The sequence below is a fragment of the Martes martes genome, assembly GCF_963455335.1.
Source record: "Martes martes genome assembly, chromosome: 10".
NCBI lineage: Eukaryota > Metazoa > Chordata > Mammalia > Carnivora > Mustelidae > Martes > Martes martes.
The window spans coordinates 79,639,528-79,657,655 of NC_137898.1; the positions used below are offsets into that span (position 1 = coordinate 79,639,528).

The 18,128-nt window shown below is 36.6% G+C and overlaps 2 protein-coding genes across 4 annotated transcripts in view; one reads left to right on the forward strand and one right to left on the reverse strand.

Annotated features, from left to right (window-relative positions):
- Nucleotides 1-14,904, reverse strand: part of CCDC82 (coiled-coil domain containing 82) — a 32,242-nt gene extending 17,338 nt beyond the window's left edge. For 2 of the 3 annotated variants that reach the window (XM_080815311.1, XM_080815313.1), the window contains exons 1-3: nucleotides 14,814-14,904; nucleotides 9,261-9,994; nucleotides 8,581-8,785 (exon numbers count right to left, since the gene is read on the reverse strand). In XM_080815311.1, coding sequence (XP_080671437.1) covers nucleotides 8,581-8,785; nucleotides 9,261-9,980 — 925 coding nt within the window. In that variant the 5' untranslated portion in view covers nucleotides 9,981-9,994; nucleotides 14,814-14,904. Of the gene's footprint in view, nucleotides 1-8,580; nucleotides 8,786-9,260; nucleotides 9,995-14,333; nucleotides 14,617-14,813 lie in introns of those variants that run through there. The other variant, XM_080815312.1, reaches the window with a different exon arrangement.
- A 715-nt stretch (nucleotides 14,905-15,619) lies between these two features.
- Nucleotides 15,620-17,194, forward strand: JRKL (JRK like; the record flags this gene model as incomplete). The annotated part of the gene is made up of 1 exon (XM_080816371.1): nucleotides 15,620-17,194. The coding sequence occupies one exon, from the start codon at nucleotides 15,620-15,622 to the stop codon at nucleotides 17,192-17,194; it is 1,575 nt and encodes a 524-aa protein (XP_080672497.1).
- Nucleotides 17,195-18,128: the final 934 nt, after the last annotated feature.

An 18,128-nucleotide genomic window follows, 5' to 3' on the forward strand; every position in this document is an offset into this window, starting at 1 on the left:
TTTTCCAAGGTAGTCAATTTCCTCATACTCAGTCATAGGGTAGTTTAGACATTCTGTTTATTTTCCATGCATCTTTTAAAATACATGCTAAGATTTTGCTTCAGCACCGTGTAACTTTCTTAATGATCTTAATGTACCTTTCCTAATGATCTTAATGTGTACCTGTCATTTTCATGCCAGTACTATGCTGTTTTACTTACGGAAATGTTATGATAACTTTTTATATCTGGTGGGACAAGTCCTTCTGATTTATTTTGTTGTCTAATTTTATTTATTCTCATACATTTATACCCAAGTGAACTTTAGCACTGTTTTGCAAAGCTGAATCAAAAAGTTGACTTCACAGGCTCCAGGGTGACTCAGTTGATTAAGTGTCAGATTCTTGATTTCGGCTCAAGTCGTGATCTCAGGGTTGTGAGACTGAGCCAAGCATCAGAATAAGCTGGGCATGGAGACTGCTTAAGATTTTCTCTCTCCCTCTCCCTGTGCATCCCCCCCTCCCCTAAAAGGTTAATTTCCAAAGAAATAATTTCTTGCACTATTTATTTCTTTCCAGAAACATGCAGTGTCTCTTTCATTCATGTTTTCTTTGCTATTTCACAGTAAAGTTCATTCTTGTACCTATAAAGTCATGCTTTTCTTCCTAAGATTAGGCCTAGGAACTTTATTTTGTTTGCTACTATAGATGGACTTGTCCTTCATTTTATCTTCTAAATAATTATTGGTAGCATAAAGAAAACTATTTTACATATTCATTGTGAATCTGGTCATCTTTCTGAGATCTTTTGCAAATTCCCAATAGTCAGATTCTCTTACATATGTGCAGAAAATGAACTTCCTAGCACATCACAGGGTCGGATAGAGGGGGATACTGTTTGGGAATTCCTGGGCAGTGACTCTGCTTTCTCCCCCAACCCTGAGAAGGATGTGGTCTTGCTAGTGCTAAGTTTATTTCAAGAACCAAGAGAATGTAAATATTTTCTTAGAAGCACACAGAGTGATGGTATACTTTTGAAATGCAGGTATGAAGGTAGTATAAGAAAGCAGAGACAGAGCAAGAAATTGGGTTCTTTCTCTACTTTTAACAGGAAAAAAAAAGAACTAAGAAAACTATGGAAATGTATGATGCCTCTACTTCTGTTCTCAATCTATTCATATGCTTTCTCTTAACTTTGTATCCCTGGTTAAATGAGTCAGAAACTTATAGGTTGTGTGTGTGTATATACATACACACAAGCCATATAACATATATATAGAATTGTATCATGTTCAAATAATGCCTTTTCCTTTTTTTTTAATATTTTATTTATTTGTTTGACAGAGAAAGATCACAAGTAGGCAGAGAGGCAGGCAGAGAGAGAGAGAGAGAAGCAGACTCCCTGCTGAGCAAAGAGCCCGATGCGGGGCTCGATCCCAGGACCTGAGATCATGACCTGAGCCGAAGGCAGAGGCTTAACCCACTGAGCCACCCAGGCGCCCCTGCCTTTTCCTTTTTAATAGTTGATAGTTCTTTTACTTTTTTCATTATATTGTTTGAAACATCTAGAACAAAGTAGAAAATTTTTGTCTTTTTTTTTTTTTTAAGATTTTATTTACTTATTTGACAGACAGAGAGATCACAAGTAGGCAGAGGCAGGCAGAAAGAGAGGGGGAAGCAGGCTCCCTGCTGAGCAGAGAGCCCGATGCGGGGCTTGATCCCAGGACCCTGAGATCATGACCTGAGCCGAAGGCAGAGGCTTAACCCACTGAGCCACCCAGGCGTCCCTGTCTTGTTCTTTTCAAAAATAAATTTATTTTAGAGAAAGAAAAAAAGTGAGGGGGAGAGAGTGTGTTCACGAGTTGGGGGAGGGGAAGAGGGAAAGCATCTTCAAGCTGATTCCTTGCTCAGTGCAGAGACCAACACAGGGCTCCACATGGGGCTTGATCCCACGACCCCTGAGATCATGACCTGAGTTGAAACCAAGAGTCAGACACTCAACTGGCTGAGCTACTCCAAGCATCCCTGTGAGCATCTCTAGTGCTTCATTAGCAGTATATATTGTTTTAAATATTCTTTGTTATGTAAAGGACAAATACTCATATTACTAATCTTTTAAGACCTGTTATTTTTGTTTTTAAACTAGATATGGGCATTGAATTTTATCAAATGCTTTTTGATAGAAATAGATTTGATCAAATCTATTAAAATTATGACATGATTTTTTATCTTTTGACATATTAATGGAAATAATATATTAAACCATTTTTTAAAAAGATTTTATTTGAGAGAAACAGAATAAGTGTGAATGGCAGGGAAGAACAGAGGGAGAGAGAGAGAATCTCAGGCTGACTCCATGCTGAGTGCAAGGCTGACACAGGGCTCAATCTCAAAACCCTGAGATCATGCCCTGAGCCAAAATTAAGAGTTGGCGGCCTAACTGAGCCAGCCAGCCAGGCACTCCTGTATTAAACCATTTTTATAATTCTAAAAAAGATGGCTAGATACCTTTTTCTTCATTCTTGTAATTAGGAAAGCATTTCCTTCATATGTCTATTTGCAAATCTATTTTCATTCACTTACTAGAATGTGAGCCTCCTTAACTTGCATAAATACGTGTGTCCAGCAACTCAACAATATTTTCTTCTATCACACCTCTGAATTCACATGTTTTCCCATGTTCCAAAAACATGCTGTCTCTTAGCACATTCAAATCTTCTTTTACATTTCCCACTAAAACTATAGAATTTTCTTCCTTTAGATTTTCATTTGTTCTGTATTTTCTCCCCTGAAACTTGTGAAATAGGATCATTTCTATTCCTTTATGTATTATCTTCTCCTTTGGAATTGTTTTCATTTTCTCTATGCTAGAAGTACTTCTTGGGTTTAACCTATGTATCACTGATGAGATTTTCTGTACTGTTAATTCTGTTGTTTATATCTTTCAGTACAGATTTCATTTCTGACTTTATATTTTTAATTTTTCTAGCAACTTATCCTTATCTTAGGTAGCTCTATGTCCCCTCAAGTTGTTCTCTCCTTACATCTTCCTATTTCCTTTTCACAGATTGTAAAGCAAATGCTTTATACAATTTTCTTCTGTTTCCTTTAATGAAACCGTTTTCACAGGCATTTTCTTCCTAAGTCTTCAGGGTAATGTTACCTTACCTTTCCCTTGTGCTACAATATGATTTCATTGGCACTTTTTACTCATCCTACAGAAAAGGGAAAATTCTAGAATTTAATATTTAATGTACATGGTTGCAAGACTGTTAGGCACACTCTGTGTTATGTTGATAGAATTATTCTCTTTAACTGCTAGGTGGAGACTAAATTAATGTTTGCTTTTAGTCTAATTTCCAGTATGCTAGTAAGTATTTATCTAGTAAGGCACTAGTAGACTTAGATGTATTCTTCTGTCTATACTTCCTTCTCTCTCACTTTGAGCATATGATAGAGTACTGGAAAAACAATATAATCTTCAGTATTGACAAATCTGGAGGTTATTCCTATCTATCTGTGTATAATATTACTAGCATGTCAACATTATAGGTCTAGAATACAGTGGACCACTGCTAGTCTATTCCTCTACTTTTTATCATATCTTTTCAGGGAGCTGCAGTCTCAAAATAAATTTAGAGAAATATAGGGATTTATGAGAAGGAAAAAAGACCATGATTGTCTTCAACTTCTTCAAAGGTATAGTGGAAGAGGAAGCTATTCTGAGGTGTTATAGATACATCTCTCAGAGCCAAATGGCAGATGAGTAAGTGATAAAATGTCTTCCTATTAGAACTGTTCTCTTCAAAAAGGTAAAATTGAATTGGCCATTCATTGATTCTCACATGAGAAGTGAATTTGGAATTAGAAATGTTTCTCCCAAATTGTGATCATATGTTGTCAGTGTTCTTATAGAGATTGGGAAGAGAATGAATCTGGGAATATTAACCTAATTATAGCCTAATCCAGCAATAGTGTAATGTTTACTATTCATCACATAGGTTATTAATTTAATGAGAAAATATATTTTTAAAGTATAAGAATTAACCTCAGTGACTTTTAGAACATAATCCCCGATGAACTGGAAACTGCCTATACTTAATTGTATTTATTATATTCATAAATGGCATAAATATTGATAAGTATTAAAAACAAGTCATACAGTATCACTCTAAAATGTGTGGGGTTGTTTTCCTCTGATGTTTTAAGAAGTCTGATTACATCTAACACTTCTGTTTTGAAGTATAGATCCAAGAGCCTTTAGACAATATACTTAGCTTAATCATCCATCCATCCAACTAACAATGAGTTCCTACACATTATCCAATACATTATCATCAACTTTAAATGGTGTGAGAAATGCAAAGAGAAGTGAAGTGGATTAACCATTGAGGTTATTTTTTGGAAGTGGGAATGCCCATTTATTTGGTCCTTTTTATTGAGCTTTTTTTTTTCACATACCATAAATTTCACTCTTTTTAGTATGCAATTCTAGGCTAATGCATAAGTTCTGTAACCACCATGACAACCGAAAAAAAAAAAAAACCCAACCAAAGAAACAAAAAAAACAATAGTTCTACACCACCCCAAAACTCCTTTATGTTAACACTCAATAATTTAGTTTTACACATAATGAATCTGAGGTATCTGAAAGATACCCTCATGAAAATGTTCAATAAGATGAAAAATTATGACTTAGGCTTTGCAGAAAACCTGTGCTGGAAATAAAAGTTTGGCAATTTTTGTCCATACACTGGGCTAAAGTTATGGGGAAGAGACTGCCTGAAACACAAGCAAGGGAGTTTGAAGATGATCTTTAGAAACATTAATATTTATATTTACATGGCAAGTGGAAAAAGAGGAAAGCAGTATTATAAAGGGGAAGACAAGATGGTACCATGGAAGCTAAAAAGAGAACTTTCTAAAAGGGAGAGTGATCAATTGTTTGTGGCAAAGCACATTAATAATACCATGTTAATAAGAACTGGAAAGCATTTTGGCAACTAGGAAGTAATCACTAACTTTAGTGAGAAAAATTTCACTGGACTGATGGGTGCAAGAGCCCAACAATGCTTTGTAGAGGTAATGGGAAACTGGAACAAAGGATACAATTTTAAATAGTGGTTAATGAAACATACAACTCAAGGGAGTAAAGGCATGAATATGGTTACAGGTTGAGAAAAGACAACTTGTAAGGATAAGGCCAGAAGAAGTTGCAATTACAAACACACAAGGTAAAATGTATTACATAAAAAGATTCTTCTCTCTCTCAGGCAGAGATGCTCAATAGAAGTAAGCACAGAGTTCCCTGGTATCTACCCAAATGAGTTGAAAACTTGTATCCATAGAAAATCTGCGCACAAATATTTATAGCAGCTTTATTCATAATTGCCAAAATTTGGAAGCAACCGACATGTCCTTCAGCAGGTGAATGAATAAACAAATTGTGGTACATCCATACAATGAAATTTTATTCAGTGATAAAAAGAAATAATCTATCATGCCACATTTAGACATGGTAGAAACTTAAATGCATGTTGTAAGTGAAAAAGTTTAGTCTGAAAGCGCTACATGCTGTGTAATTCCAACTATAAAACATTCTATCAAGGGCAAACTGTGGAGACATTAAAAAGATCAGTGGTTGCCAGGAGTTCAGGGAGAAATGAATAGGTAGAGCACAGGAGAATTTGAGGACAGTGAAACTATTCTGTATGATATTGTAATGATGGAACATTATATATTTTGTCAAAACCCATAGAATGTACAACACAAAGAGTAAGCCCTGAGATAAAATATGAACTATAGTTAATACTGTATCAATATTGGCTCATCAGTCTTACGATATGTACCAAACTAATGCAAAATGTTAATTATAGGGACACTGTGTGTGAGAGGGGTTATGTAGGAACTCTCTGTACTTTCTACTCTTTAGTAAACCTAAAATTGTCCCTTAAAAAAAACAAAAGTAAGCATAGAGATGTAGGATAGAGAAGTATTGAACTTTAATTTTCATTAATTAGCAGGACTAGGCATGAGTAGGTATTACTGAGAAAATGTTCTATCACATTCTAGATATTATAACCAGAATGATGGGATATGTCCTAATTGAGTTTCCCTAAAATTTCTGTGTCCAGGCAAACAAATGACATAAGGAAAGTAGTCACTGACTTTTGAAATATAGATGCTTATCACTGGCATCTCTATAACTGATAAATTTCTTGAAATTTAATTCATATCTTAATCTACTATTTTATTATAAATCATGAGATTGACATTGAACCATGTTACACATAATTTTAGTAAATACAGCCATTTAAAAAACTGGAAAGAATCCATTCTTGAAGAAAAAAATTTAAAAAATGTATTCACTGAATAGCCTGTTTCTACCAGAGTTGTAAAACATCATAAAAACAATCTTTGAATTTATGCACAATTATAGGGATTAGAAAAATAATACATATTTTAAGATACCCCAAAATGTCAGGGTCTCAAACTGTGGTCTGTAGACACCAATAAGTCCCCAAAGTCCATTCAAGGGGATCTATGAGGTCAAAATAGTAACACTATGATAATCATGCTGTTCTTACCATGTTGACATTTCCAATGTTGGTACAAAAAGTAACTATAGGTAAGGCAGCTGGATACCATGAATCATGGCAGTAGCACCAAACCACTAGTAATCACTGTAGTCATCATTGTTATATATTCAGTAAAAAGCTACTTTCACTAAGAATGTCCTTGATGAAGTAGTAAAAAATATTAATCTTACTAAATCTTGAACATACATCTTTTTAGTATTCAATGAGATGAAATGAGAAATATGCATAAAGCACCTAGGTTGCATCATAGTATAATCAATCATACTTTGAGGAAAAACTGAGGTGGGAGCTGACAAAGTCTCATTTATCATGAGACACCATGTTTACTTGAAAGAACAACTGACGGGGCACCTGGCTGGCTCAGTTGGTAGAGCATGCAACTTTTTTTTTTTTTTTTAATTTATTTATTTGAGAGAGAAAAAGAGAGAGAGAGCAGGAACAGGAGGGAAAGAGAATCTGAAGCGGACTCTGTGCTGAGGGCAGAGCCCAATGTAGGGCTCGATCTCAGGACCCTGAGATCACTAACTGAGCTGAGAAACCAAGACTCAGGATACTTAACCAACTGTGCCACCTAGGCACACAAGCATGTGACTCATGATCTCAGGGTTGTGAGTTCAAGTGCCACATTAGGTGAAGAGTTCACCTACTTATATAAAGAGCAAGCAAGCAAGCAAGAAAAACAGAAAGAGGGAGGGAGGGAGGGAGGAAGGAAGAAAGATAAAAAGAAAGACTGACAAACAATGGATATGCAGGTATTTGTCAATTTTCTCAAAAAAGAGCAAAGGAAACCTGTGATTTCAAGAACTCACAGTATCTCTTGCCAAAGATTAAAAAAAAATTAAAAACAGATTAAAAAAACATTTTTAAGGGGCGCCTGGGTGGCTCAGTGGGTTAAAGCCTCTGCCTTCGGCTCAGGTCATGATTCCAGGGTCCTGGGATCGAGCCCCGCATTGGGCTCTCTGCTCAGCGGGGAGCCTGCTTTCCCCCTCTCTCTCTGCCTGCCTCTCTGCCTACTTGTGATCTCTGTCTGTCAAATAAATAAATAAAATCTTACCCAGATTTTTAAGTAGAAATTAGAATTTTAGAAAACTTGTATCTGCTACTACTGTGAGCTTGACAGCTTCCCCATACCTAAAAAAATGTTTTAATAAGACTGGGGGTAAAATCAACAAATGTGATTTTGAAAATATTATATAAAGAAATGTGTCAACATTTGGAAGATCTACATAACCCAGTGAACCAGTATTTTCCAAATGACTAATGCATGATATTACAAAATCACCTAGAGGTAAAAGATCCATTCAAACTGCAAGACAAATTAATGGAATGGAATGTAAGTAAGTACTAAAAACTCATTTGTATGGTTTCCGATTCCATACTGCAACTAACTTTCAGAGACAATCACTTGAATTGTGGTGTAGTGACAAAAAGAATATCCACATTATTTTGAAGATACTTTTAAAATCTTTTTCCCTTTTCCAGCTACCTATCTGTGTGAAGCAAAACTGTTCTCATTTACTTCAAGTAAAACATCAAAATACACTGAATGCAAAAGCAGGTATCAGAACCTAGCTGCCTTCTATTAAGCTACATATTAAATAGAACTATTTTAAAATGTAAAACAATGCCATTCTTATTTTTAATATTTTTAATAAAAATGTTACATGTTAACATGCAACAAGCTTATTAATGTTAGTTTAAGTCTTAGTTAATAAATGTATTTTAAATTTCTCTGTTTTGTATTTCTACAGTGATAAATGTTCTTAGATATAACCCACAAAAACAAAAGCTCTTTGGGATCCTCAATAACTTTTGAGTATAAAGGGTTCCTGAAGCTAACTAGAATACCAGAATAGACTATTCTCAGAGTGAAGAAATTACCTAAAAATAAAACCATAGTTTCTAATCAGTGACTTAAAACATGATAGTAAAAGGCTGATTTGATACTTGATATAACATCATGATTAGAGCAAGTCGTAAAACATTTTCTTGATATTGACTTACAAAGAGAATTCTGTTTTACTAATTTCAGTTGTGATGTAGTCAATTTTTCTCCTCGCTGGCTTTTATTCTCTTCATCACCCTCCTCATCTTGAACTACAAAGTCATCAATAATATAATCATCTCCATCTTCATCATATTCATAATCATCTTCTTCCTCCTCATCATCATTTTCATCACTGCTTGGGCAGGATTCTTTTTCAGAGTCCTAATTAAGTTAAAACATATCCTTCAGTAAATTTGTACCTTTAAATTTTAAGTATGGATATGAAATTAAAAGATTAAATCTGAAACCAAAACAATGATCCATGGAAATTAACTTCATATCGTAAGGTTAAAAAAAAGTCTTGTCATATTAAATGTTGAACTTTTGGGATTAGGAAGAAGATTATATATACCTTGGTAAATGATATAAAATGTTTAAAGTGGACATTAAGATTATAAGTTAAAAAGAGAAAGACCATATTAAACAGTCTTTCAATTTTAAAAGAGTGATAAACTGAGGCTCATGGTAAAACAGTATATTAGACACAACAGTGAAAACATGTTCAAGAATACTTGATTGAAAAATTAAATTCAAGAATTGAGAAATAGAACAGACTGAACACTTTGATTTTTATAAAAATTAAATACTTTAAGGAAAAATTTAAGAACAGTAACAAAACCAATAAAATATAACACACCTCAAAATCTCTACTACTATTGCGTCTCTGACGAGATCTTTGTTTTGAGAGTTCTTTCAGTTTCTGGAGTTGTTCTCTCTTTCTTGCAGCTAAAGTTTTTTCAGGCTTTTTTTGTTCCATCTCAACTGAAGAACATTCATCTTCAACCACTCTACGTGGACGCTTAACACCTACTTTTCTAACTAGGATATCACTATCATCACTCTCATCGCTGTCATACATAACAGAGGAGATCCTTTTTCTCTTCCCTCGCTTGATATGTTCTTCTTCTAAGTCCTCTTCTAGTATTTGTCCGGTGTGTTTGTTGAGATCATCATCCTCTTGATTTGAATGCTCTTCATGATCTGGTAAGTCAATATTTCTATGTTTGTTTTTGTTCTTTTCTTCTTCATACGTTGAACTGTTGCCAGTGTTCATGAGATGCTCACAGTTACTACCTTCATTTTCAACATTAATTAATCTAAGTTCTCTTTCATTTTCCAGCGTTTTATTACTATCAAACCCCTCATTACCATCAAGATCTTCATCACTGTCAAGCTCTTCATCACTGTCAAGCTCTTCGTCGCTGTCAAACTCTTCGTCGCTGTCAAACTCTTCGTCGCTATCAAATAACTGTGAGATGCTACTTCTTTTAGTCCGCCTCCAATCAACTCGAGATTTCTGCTCACGCTCTTGAGTTTTAGAATTTTTCCTTGTTTCGTGTCTTCTAACATGTACCATTTTCACTTAAGTTTCTACAAAATAAAGTTATTAGGAATATAATAATGATAGCCAGATTTCAACAAAGAATGTATTTATGGTACAAACTATATTTATTTGGTGTTATAAAATGATTCATAAAATAAAAATCACATAAAATATCTGAGTGAAGATGGCAGAATAGTTATTCAACAAATAATTCATTAAACATCTATGAAACAATTGTATGAACACTTATTCTGAATTATGGTATATTTTGTGCTGAAAGAAATACATAGAAAAATAATGGTCCTGTTGTTCTCCAGAAGATTATTATCCATGGGTAGAACATATAAGCATATATTAAGAAAAATAGTACAAAATAAGAGCTAAAAATAACTGCAATAAAATTATAAAGATGCAGGAAGAACAGTATAGCAACTGCTTCACTGAAGATTTGATTGAACAGATATGATCTGATAGACTTCTAAAGGGCTGGCTATATTTCAACAAAAAGAATGACAGAAAAAAGGATTTCAGGCAGGTAAAAATGGTAAGGTCAAACTGCGGCACTGAGAGAGAACATGGTATGTTAAGTAAGTGTGACCAAAAAAGTGTGAAGAAAGGCTTTATGCTGGAAAAAGAGAGTTAAGTATAGAAAAATAAGATGGGATTACCATAATCATTTATCCTTAGGCAAAGTATCCTGAATGGAGAAATGATATGAATTGTAACACAAAGTATCAATCAGTTTATATGAAGAAAGTTATAAAGTAGTAGCTGACAAAAGATAGCATTGCAAAATTAAGAGATCATCTATTCAGTAAGACTGCAGCTTCTACATACCTTAGTAAAACGCCAATGCCTTTAAACCACTCAAGGTAAGAGATAAAATCCAACAGAAAACTTACTAACAATCCAAAATTGGGTGAAAAAATAGTTTCATGGTGAAGCGGAGTATGATATTGGGAAGGAAAACAAATACTGTTACGTTTCTGATTCAGAAAAGGCCGACCTCCATCAAAATTATCACAAGTACATAATAAAGAACAATTAGAGACAAGTAAGATAACCAGAAGAACAGTAACATGTCTTTTGTAGTTGCTAAGGAATATAGACATATGATCATAATGTAATGAGACTGACCTCATAATACATGTATAAGAACATATATATTCTATTGAGTGCTATCCCCTTCAAAGAAATCACCTTATGAGGTTAATTATTCTGATACTTGCACCATGGCACAGAATATTCTTGGACGTTTTCTATAAAATACAGTATTAAAAAATACATAAAAATATGAAAATAACCCCACTCCATTTTTTTTTATCCCAAAGAGTGGCTTAAATACCTATATTATTGACTTGTCTTAGTTTAGGAACTGTTAGCAGCTTCTAAAAATGAAATCCAATGTCAAAAGATGAATATTAATTACCATTACAGATATTTTTCAAATGTGCTGTAACTGTGAAGGTAATCCAAAAATAAAATGCCAAATTTTTTTGAGCAATAGCAGTATCACTGAATCAAGTTTATAGCTTTCCAAGATGATTCCTTTTTTGGGTGGGTGGGAGTGGGAAATACACCATTCATTTAATTGTACAAATTCTGTTATGTTTAAAAGCAATATGATAGTTTCTACAATGATAGAATAATGGTTGCTAAGATTATACACAAGAAATTTTCTTTATAGTGTTGGCTGAAGAGTGACCTTATGACAGTAATTGCTAGGAGATATACTGAGCACTAGAATAGCAATCTAACAAATCCTAGTCAACAGACAAAATATTCTGTTACCTGAAATTACACTTGGGTTGCATATTACAGAAGGCTTATATTAAAATCAGCAAAGATGAGAATTGTGGTCAAAGTTACCTTTAAAAAAATCTCTGTATTACTCTTTAAAATAAGTTCTTTATGAATCATACTGCTTCACAGTAGGTCCACCCAATTTCTTCTTCAGGTTTTAAACAGATTACTGTTGTTTTTTGTTTTGTTTTGTTTTGTTTTAAATTAAGCAGCAGATAAACTAGGCAGTTTATATTGTGAAGCCATATAGTACAAGTACTTTTTGAGCACAGTTAAATTTGCACAAACTGTGCATGTGCCTTATACTGTAATGTCTTCCTAATGAGTCTGTCTGAATTGGGAGAAATAATGAAAAAACATTTATGAAAACAAATGACAAATATGACTTCAGTAGATACACAAAAGCAAGTGTGAACATTAGGAACATTAAATGAAAGATGATTTTATTAGTGCTCAAATTCATGTACACTAGATGACTATAGCTATACCATGTCAAAACACAGTTATTTATCATATCAATAGGTGACTCCTGTAACAATGGTAGAATGAGTAAGAATGTGACACTATAAAAATACCAATCACTGCACATGGTTAAGCTATTAAAAATCCTGTATGTACAGAATTTTTCACTACATTTTCCTATCTGTTTTTAAATCCTGACAATGATCCTAGAAGGAAGATACTCACTACCTTCATTTATAAATGTCAGAGCCAACCACAAAGAGTTTAAATGACTTACCGAAGATCACACAGCTTGTTAGTGACAGAGCAGGGATTAGAAACCAGGTCTCCGATTCCCCGTCCAGTCCTACACAATGACTGCTGCCTATTATATTTATACAAGGTAGTAAAAATCATGCCTCTAAAAAGTCAGTATTTTATCTTTCATTCATGCTAAACTTTAGTTTCATAAAATAATCATCAAAATAGTTTAGAGTTTACAAACATGCTTTAAAAAAAATTATGTAACAATTTCAGTGCACATGAGCTGGGCCAGACACTTCTGGAAATCGTCCATCCAATAGGCAAGAAAAGAATGTGCAAAAGAGATGAAAATTTGAAACTTCCCTCTACCATCTTATTGATAACACTGATCACAAAATTTAAGGATTCCCCATTGAAAGCAAAAGTAAAAATTTCAAAAAAGGCAGTCTCTGGTGAGAGAAAAAAAAATTTTATTTGGGAACTGCAGTACTGAAAACTTGAAAAATCAAATTTTGTTTAAATAAAATAAATCAAGTTTCATATTTCCAACTGCCAAATTTCCAGTTCTCTCTTCATATTTCAAAACTACTATTTTATCAATAGCATCAAAAATTCTGTCATTGAAAACGAACATAATTTAAATATGGTTGGCTCCTCTTTTAAAATTGTGAATACTTTTACTATGTTAGCTGGGGAGGGAAGAATTATGACAGAAGGAAAAGGTGAGTGAATGATCCTGAGGAGAGAAATGAGAAGGTGAAGCTAGGTTGATGAACAAGCCATCTCTTGGTCTTTGGAATTCACTCAAAAAAAAAAAAAAAAAAAAAAAGAATCCGTGCAATGGATGTAATTTCTTTATATGCTAAGTATACACTCAACTTCTTGAAGTGAGAATTTAATCAGGCTTCTTTAATGATACCTTACCTTTAGGCAAAGAGAAAAACAAAGACTCCATAGAGAAAGCATTAAATAAATGAAGACCATCAATACTATCACATCTTCGTGCTTCATAGTTAATATCACATAGAAGGCACATACATAGCTATGCTGTCTGCCAAAGAATGTAAGTTAAAGGTAAGAATCCATATTGCTCTCTCACCCACAGGAACTCTACAACTAAAAGGTACTTTGATGATGCCACTTGAACTTCTTATCAGAAGAAATACCCTTTAGTCTAGACTTTGAGGTTAACTCATCCTAAAGAAAAGATGCATTCTAGGAATCATTTTCCCTGTCAGGTGACCCTTTACATTTTTAAAGTTTGAAGGGCAGTGGAAGCCCAGCCATTATTTGAAGAAGGGGTGCATTTCTATTAGTAAAACAACACCCCTCCCTGATGTTTCCTTTTATATGATAGTTTGGAGAGTAAACCTTAATTGATCAAAGAAATGGTTATTGAAGGTACACACTATGTGCCAGCACATGCTCTGAGCTGTGGGCGTTACTAGAAGAAACCAACTACACAGTCTCTGCTTCCAAGGAGCTCACAGTCTGATGAAATTACTAGGGACAGCAAAACAAGCCGGCATAATACATGACTTACACTGTATGATTCTGATTAAGTTCTTTTCACACTGCTATGAATAAATTCACTCCAGTTCTTCCATTGCTAGAAAACAGGACAGCACAACATGACAGAAATAGGATATGGGAAGATAACATATAAAGAGAGGAAAGCCAATGTGCCCCACTTGGAATCACGAACCAAGCTCCACAATTTCGCATAGAGTGCATCCTGCCAGCTTGGCTTCCGGGACAACTACAGTATTCGTTAAAATCTTGAACACTGAAGGTGATTCTCTAAATCCAGCAGGGTTGAGTGGCAGAGGAAGGATCCTTTCGGGAATTAACACCAGAGTCATTTTCCTGATAACAAACCTGGCTCTTTGGCGCGACGCAGGTACCCAGCGTAGCACGTCCGCCCGTCCGCTACTCTGCCTCCGGGAAAGAGGGGCACCGTAGCTAGGAAACCAGACCCTTAGACCGAGCTTCACGATGACGTGCGAGGGACGACACAAACCCCCAGGGCTCAGAGAAGCTCTGCACCCAGAAAACCAACAAGGGTCTGGAAAGGCCAGAAACCCTCGAAATCACCACTCGCGCTCCCCCCAAAAGTCCTGCCCACTTCCCCACCGCGGAGGAAACTGGCACCCCGCCCACTGCAGCTCAGCCCGAGCGGAGGGCAAGCAGAGAACGACGTTGAGGGGTGTCGTCCCGCCCACCCCGAGGGCCCGCGGGAATTTTTCTTTCCCGCCTGCCGGGAGGCGCGGCTTCCCCGCTCTGTTAATAAGCCATTAGCAGCCTGAGCGAGAGCGAGTCCCCGCCCCGAGCTGCCCCCGCACCGCCCCGCGCCCTCACCTTTCAAAGCTCCTCCGCCTCTGCCTCCGCCTTTGCCTCCGCCCCAGGTACCCACACCAGACTGGCGGCGCTCCTCCTCCTTCCGGGGACCAGGGGAAGTCCCGCCTCTGGGAGGAGCAAGGGGCGGAGCCGGCAGCGGGAGGGGGCATCTTCCGGGAGCGTGTGCTGGGGGAGGAGCGGTCGCCGCGCGTTAGTCAGGGAGCGGTGCGGGTCCTGGTTCCAGTTGAGGTGGGGAGAGGGGCCCGGCGGGCTGTGAGGGGCCGGGAGGATTGTCCAGGCGAAGCCCAGCGCGGGGAAGTGTGGCTTGCGGTGGAAGGGGTTGGCTTCTGGGGAAGAAATCAAACGTAACCTTTCCCTTGGGGAAGGGGGCTAGTCCCTGACTCCCTGGTTCTTCCGCTCTCTGCAGTAAGTTTGGGGTGTGGCAGGGGCTAGCGACGGGCGTTTACCCTGCATCAGGCCGTGAAGGAGGTTTGTGGTCACGATGGGGTTATAGTCTTTAACGCGGCCACTGGGGGAATAAAACAAATGTTTGTAATCCGGATTATCCGCGGTGGCTTGGGGCCTCCTCTACTGCCCATCTGAGTTAAAGGCCTGTTCCCTCAAACTTCTTCCCCTCTCATCTTCCTCTGCTCTCTCTTTGCCTGCCAAGCACATCCGGGGACGGGGTCAGGGCCACCAGGTTCCTGGTAAGGCTAAAAGACTGAGTGTGCAGGACTGTTAAAGCGAGTTTGTGTGAAAGAAGGAAGGATTTTGTAGATTGCTTCAGAGCGAGTGTGGGGTGAGGCCCTGAGTCCCAGAGCCTCAGCATGTCAGGGAAACGGAAGCGAGTGGTGTTAACTATTAAAGATAAGCTTGATATAATAAAAAAACTTGAAGACGGAGGTTCTTCCAAACAATTGGCAGTGATTTATGGAATTGGTGAGACAACAGTTCGGGATATAAGAAAAAATAAGGAAAAAATTATAACTTATGCAAGCAGTTCTGATTCCACAAGTCTTCTGGCCAAGAGGAAATCTATGAAACCATCCATGTATGAGGAACTGGACAAAGCAATGCTAGAATGGTTCAACCAGCAAAGGGCAAAAGGGAATCCCATATCTGGACCAATTTGTGCAAAAAGGGCAGAGTTCTTCTTTTATGCTTTGGGAATGGATGGTGATTTTAACCCCTCTGCTGGTTGGTTAACTCGTTTTAAGCAGCGGCACAGCATTAGAGAGATTAATATTAGAAATGAAAGATTAAATGGAGATGAGACTGCTGTGGAAGATTTTTGTAACAACTTTCGAGACTTTATTGAACGAGAGAATTTACAGCCTGAACAGATCTACAATGCAGATGAAACTGGACTCTTTTGGAAATGTCTACCTTCCAGGACTTCTGTGATCAAAGGTAAATGCACTGTCTCTGGGCACAAGTCAATTGAAGAAAGAGTCACTATCATGTGTTGTGCCAATGCAACAGGTTTACACAAACTGAAACTTTGTGTTGTGGGGAAAGCAAAGAAGCCTCGCTCCTTCAAGTCAACTGACACCTCAAACCTGCCAGTCTCTTATTTCAGTCAAAAAGGTGCATGGATGGATCTTTCCATTTTCCGACAGTGGTTTGATAAGATCTTTGTACCACAGGTTCGAGAATACTTAAGATCTAAAGGCCTGCAGGAAAAGGCTGTGCTCTTGTTGGATAATTCACCAACACATCCAAATGAAAACGTCCTTAGGTCAGATGATGGCCAAATATTTGCTAAATATTTACCGCCTAATGTGGCTTCATTGATCCAGCCCTCGGATCAGGGAGTCATAGCAACAATGAAGAGAAATTATCGTGCGGGTCTTCTTCAGAACAACTTGGAAGAGGGTAATGACCTGAAATCGTTCTGGAAGAAGCTAACTCTGCTAGATGCACTTTATGAAATAGCAATGGCATGGAATTTAGTAAAGCCAATTACTATTAGCAGAGCATGGAAGAAGATTCTTCCTACCATAGAGGAGAAAGAAGGCTTGGACTTTGATGAAGAAGATGTTTCTGTGGCTACTGTGGCCACCATTTTACAACATACCAAAGGACTGGAAAATGTGACTACTGAGAACATCGAAAAATGGCTTGAAGTGGACAGTACTGAGCCAGGCTATGAAGTGTTAACTGACAGTGAAATCATCAGAAGAGCGCAAGGCCAGACAGACGAATCTAGTGAAAATGAGGAGGAGGAAATAGAACTGATTCCAGAGAAACATATTAATCATGCAGCTGCTCTCCAATGGACTGAAAATTTATTGGATTATCTGGAACAACAAGGTGATATGATTCTGCCTGATAAACTGGTGATCCGTAAACTTCGAGCCACCATCAGAAATAAACAGAAGATGACAACCTCAAGTCAATAATGGCATTTCATTGTTACATTGTTTCAATAATTGTGTTTGTAATTCTTAACCTCTGCAGTGTGGCTTAATTTTCTTTGTGTTCTCAATTCTCAGTCACAGCCCTATGAAATGTAGATACAAAAATGTGTCTGAAGTAGTTCAAGGATTATGTGTTTTGCATCATCTCTGTCTCTTTTTTATTTGTGCAGATAATTGGAAGCTGATTCTGTATAAATTACCTATACACATGCATTCATTTTTGTAGATCTGCGATTATCCCTTCTGTTACAGTGGCATTCCCTAAACTTTCTAAAAAAAAAAAAAAGAAAATTACAGATAACGGTGAACAGATTGAGCACTTTCCTGAAATCTGTTGTTTGGTTTTATGAGAGCTGCCATGGTAATCTTTTCTTGTATTAACATCATAAATGGTTATGTTTTGTGAATCTGTATACACTGACAGAATGAGAAATATCTATCTTTTAGATTTCAGGGTGATCTGCAATAATTAAAAGTGAAGTCCAATAAAGAGGAAACTGATCTATGAATTATAAAAATAAGTTAGAAATCATACTTCTGTTCTCTTATGTTTGATTAGGTGGCAAGAGGTGGAGATTTTTCTGGAAATAAATATATAGGAAGTGATTATTAAATTAGTAAAACTGAAAGCTGATACATAAAAGATTCTGATCTATCCATTCGTAGACAACTGTGAGTTGAAAATTTGGGGAACTTTAGGTTATTTATACAAGAGGAATAAATAGGCTTGTTTTAATTGGGTCTTATGAATTGGGTAATTATTTATTCATAATTATAGGTTTTGTAATGTTACATGTGATAATATGAACTCCAACCTTATATGTGGGGGAGAATCTTGGGAATTTAAAGTTACTTTTTTTTTTTTTTAACTATGTACTTGGAAATGTCTATAGTTTGAAAAAGTTTATCATACCTT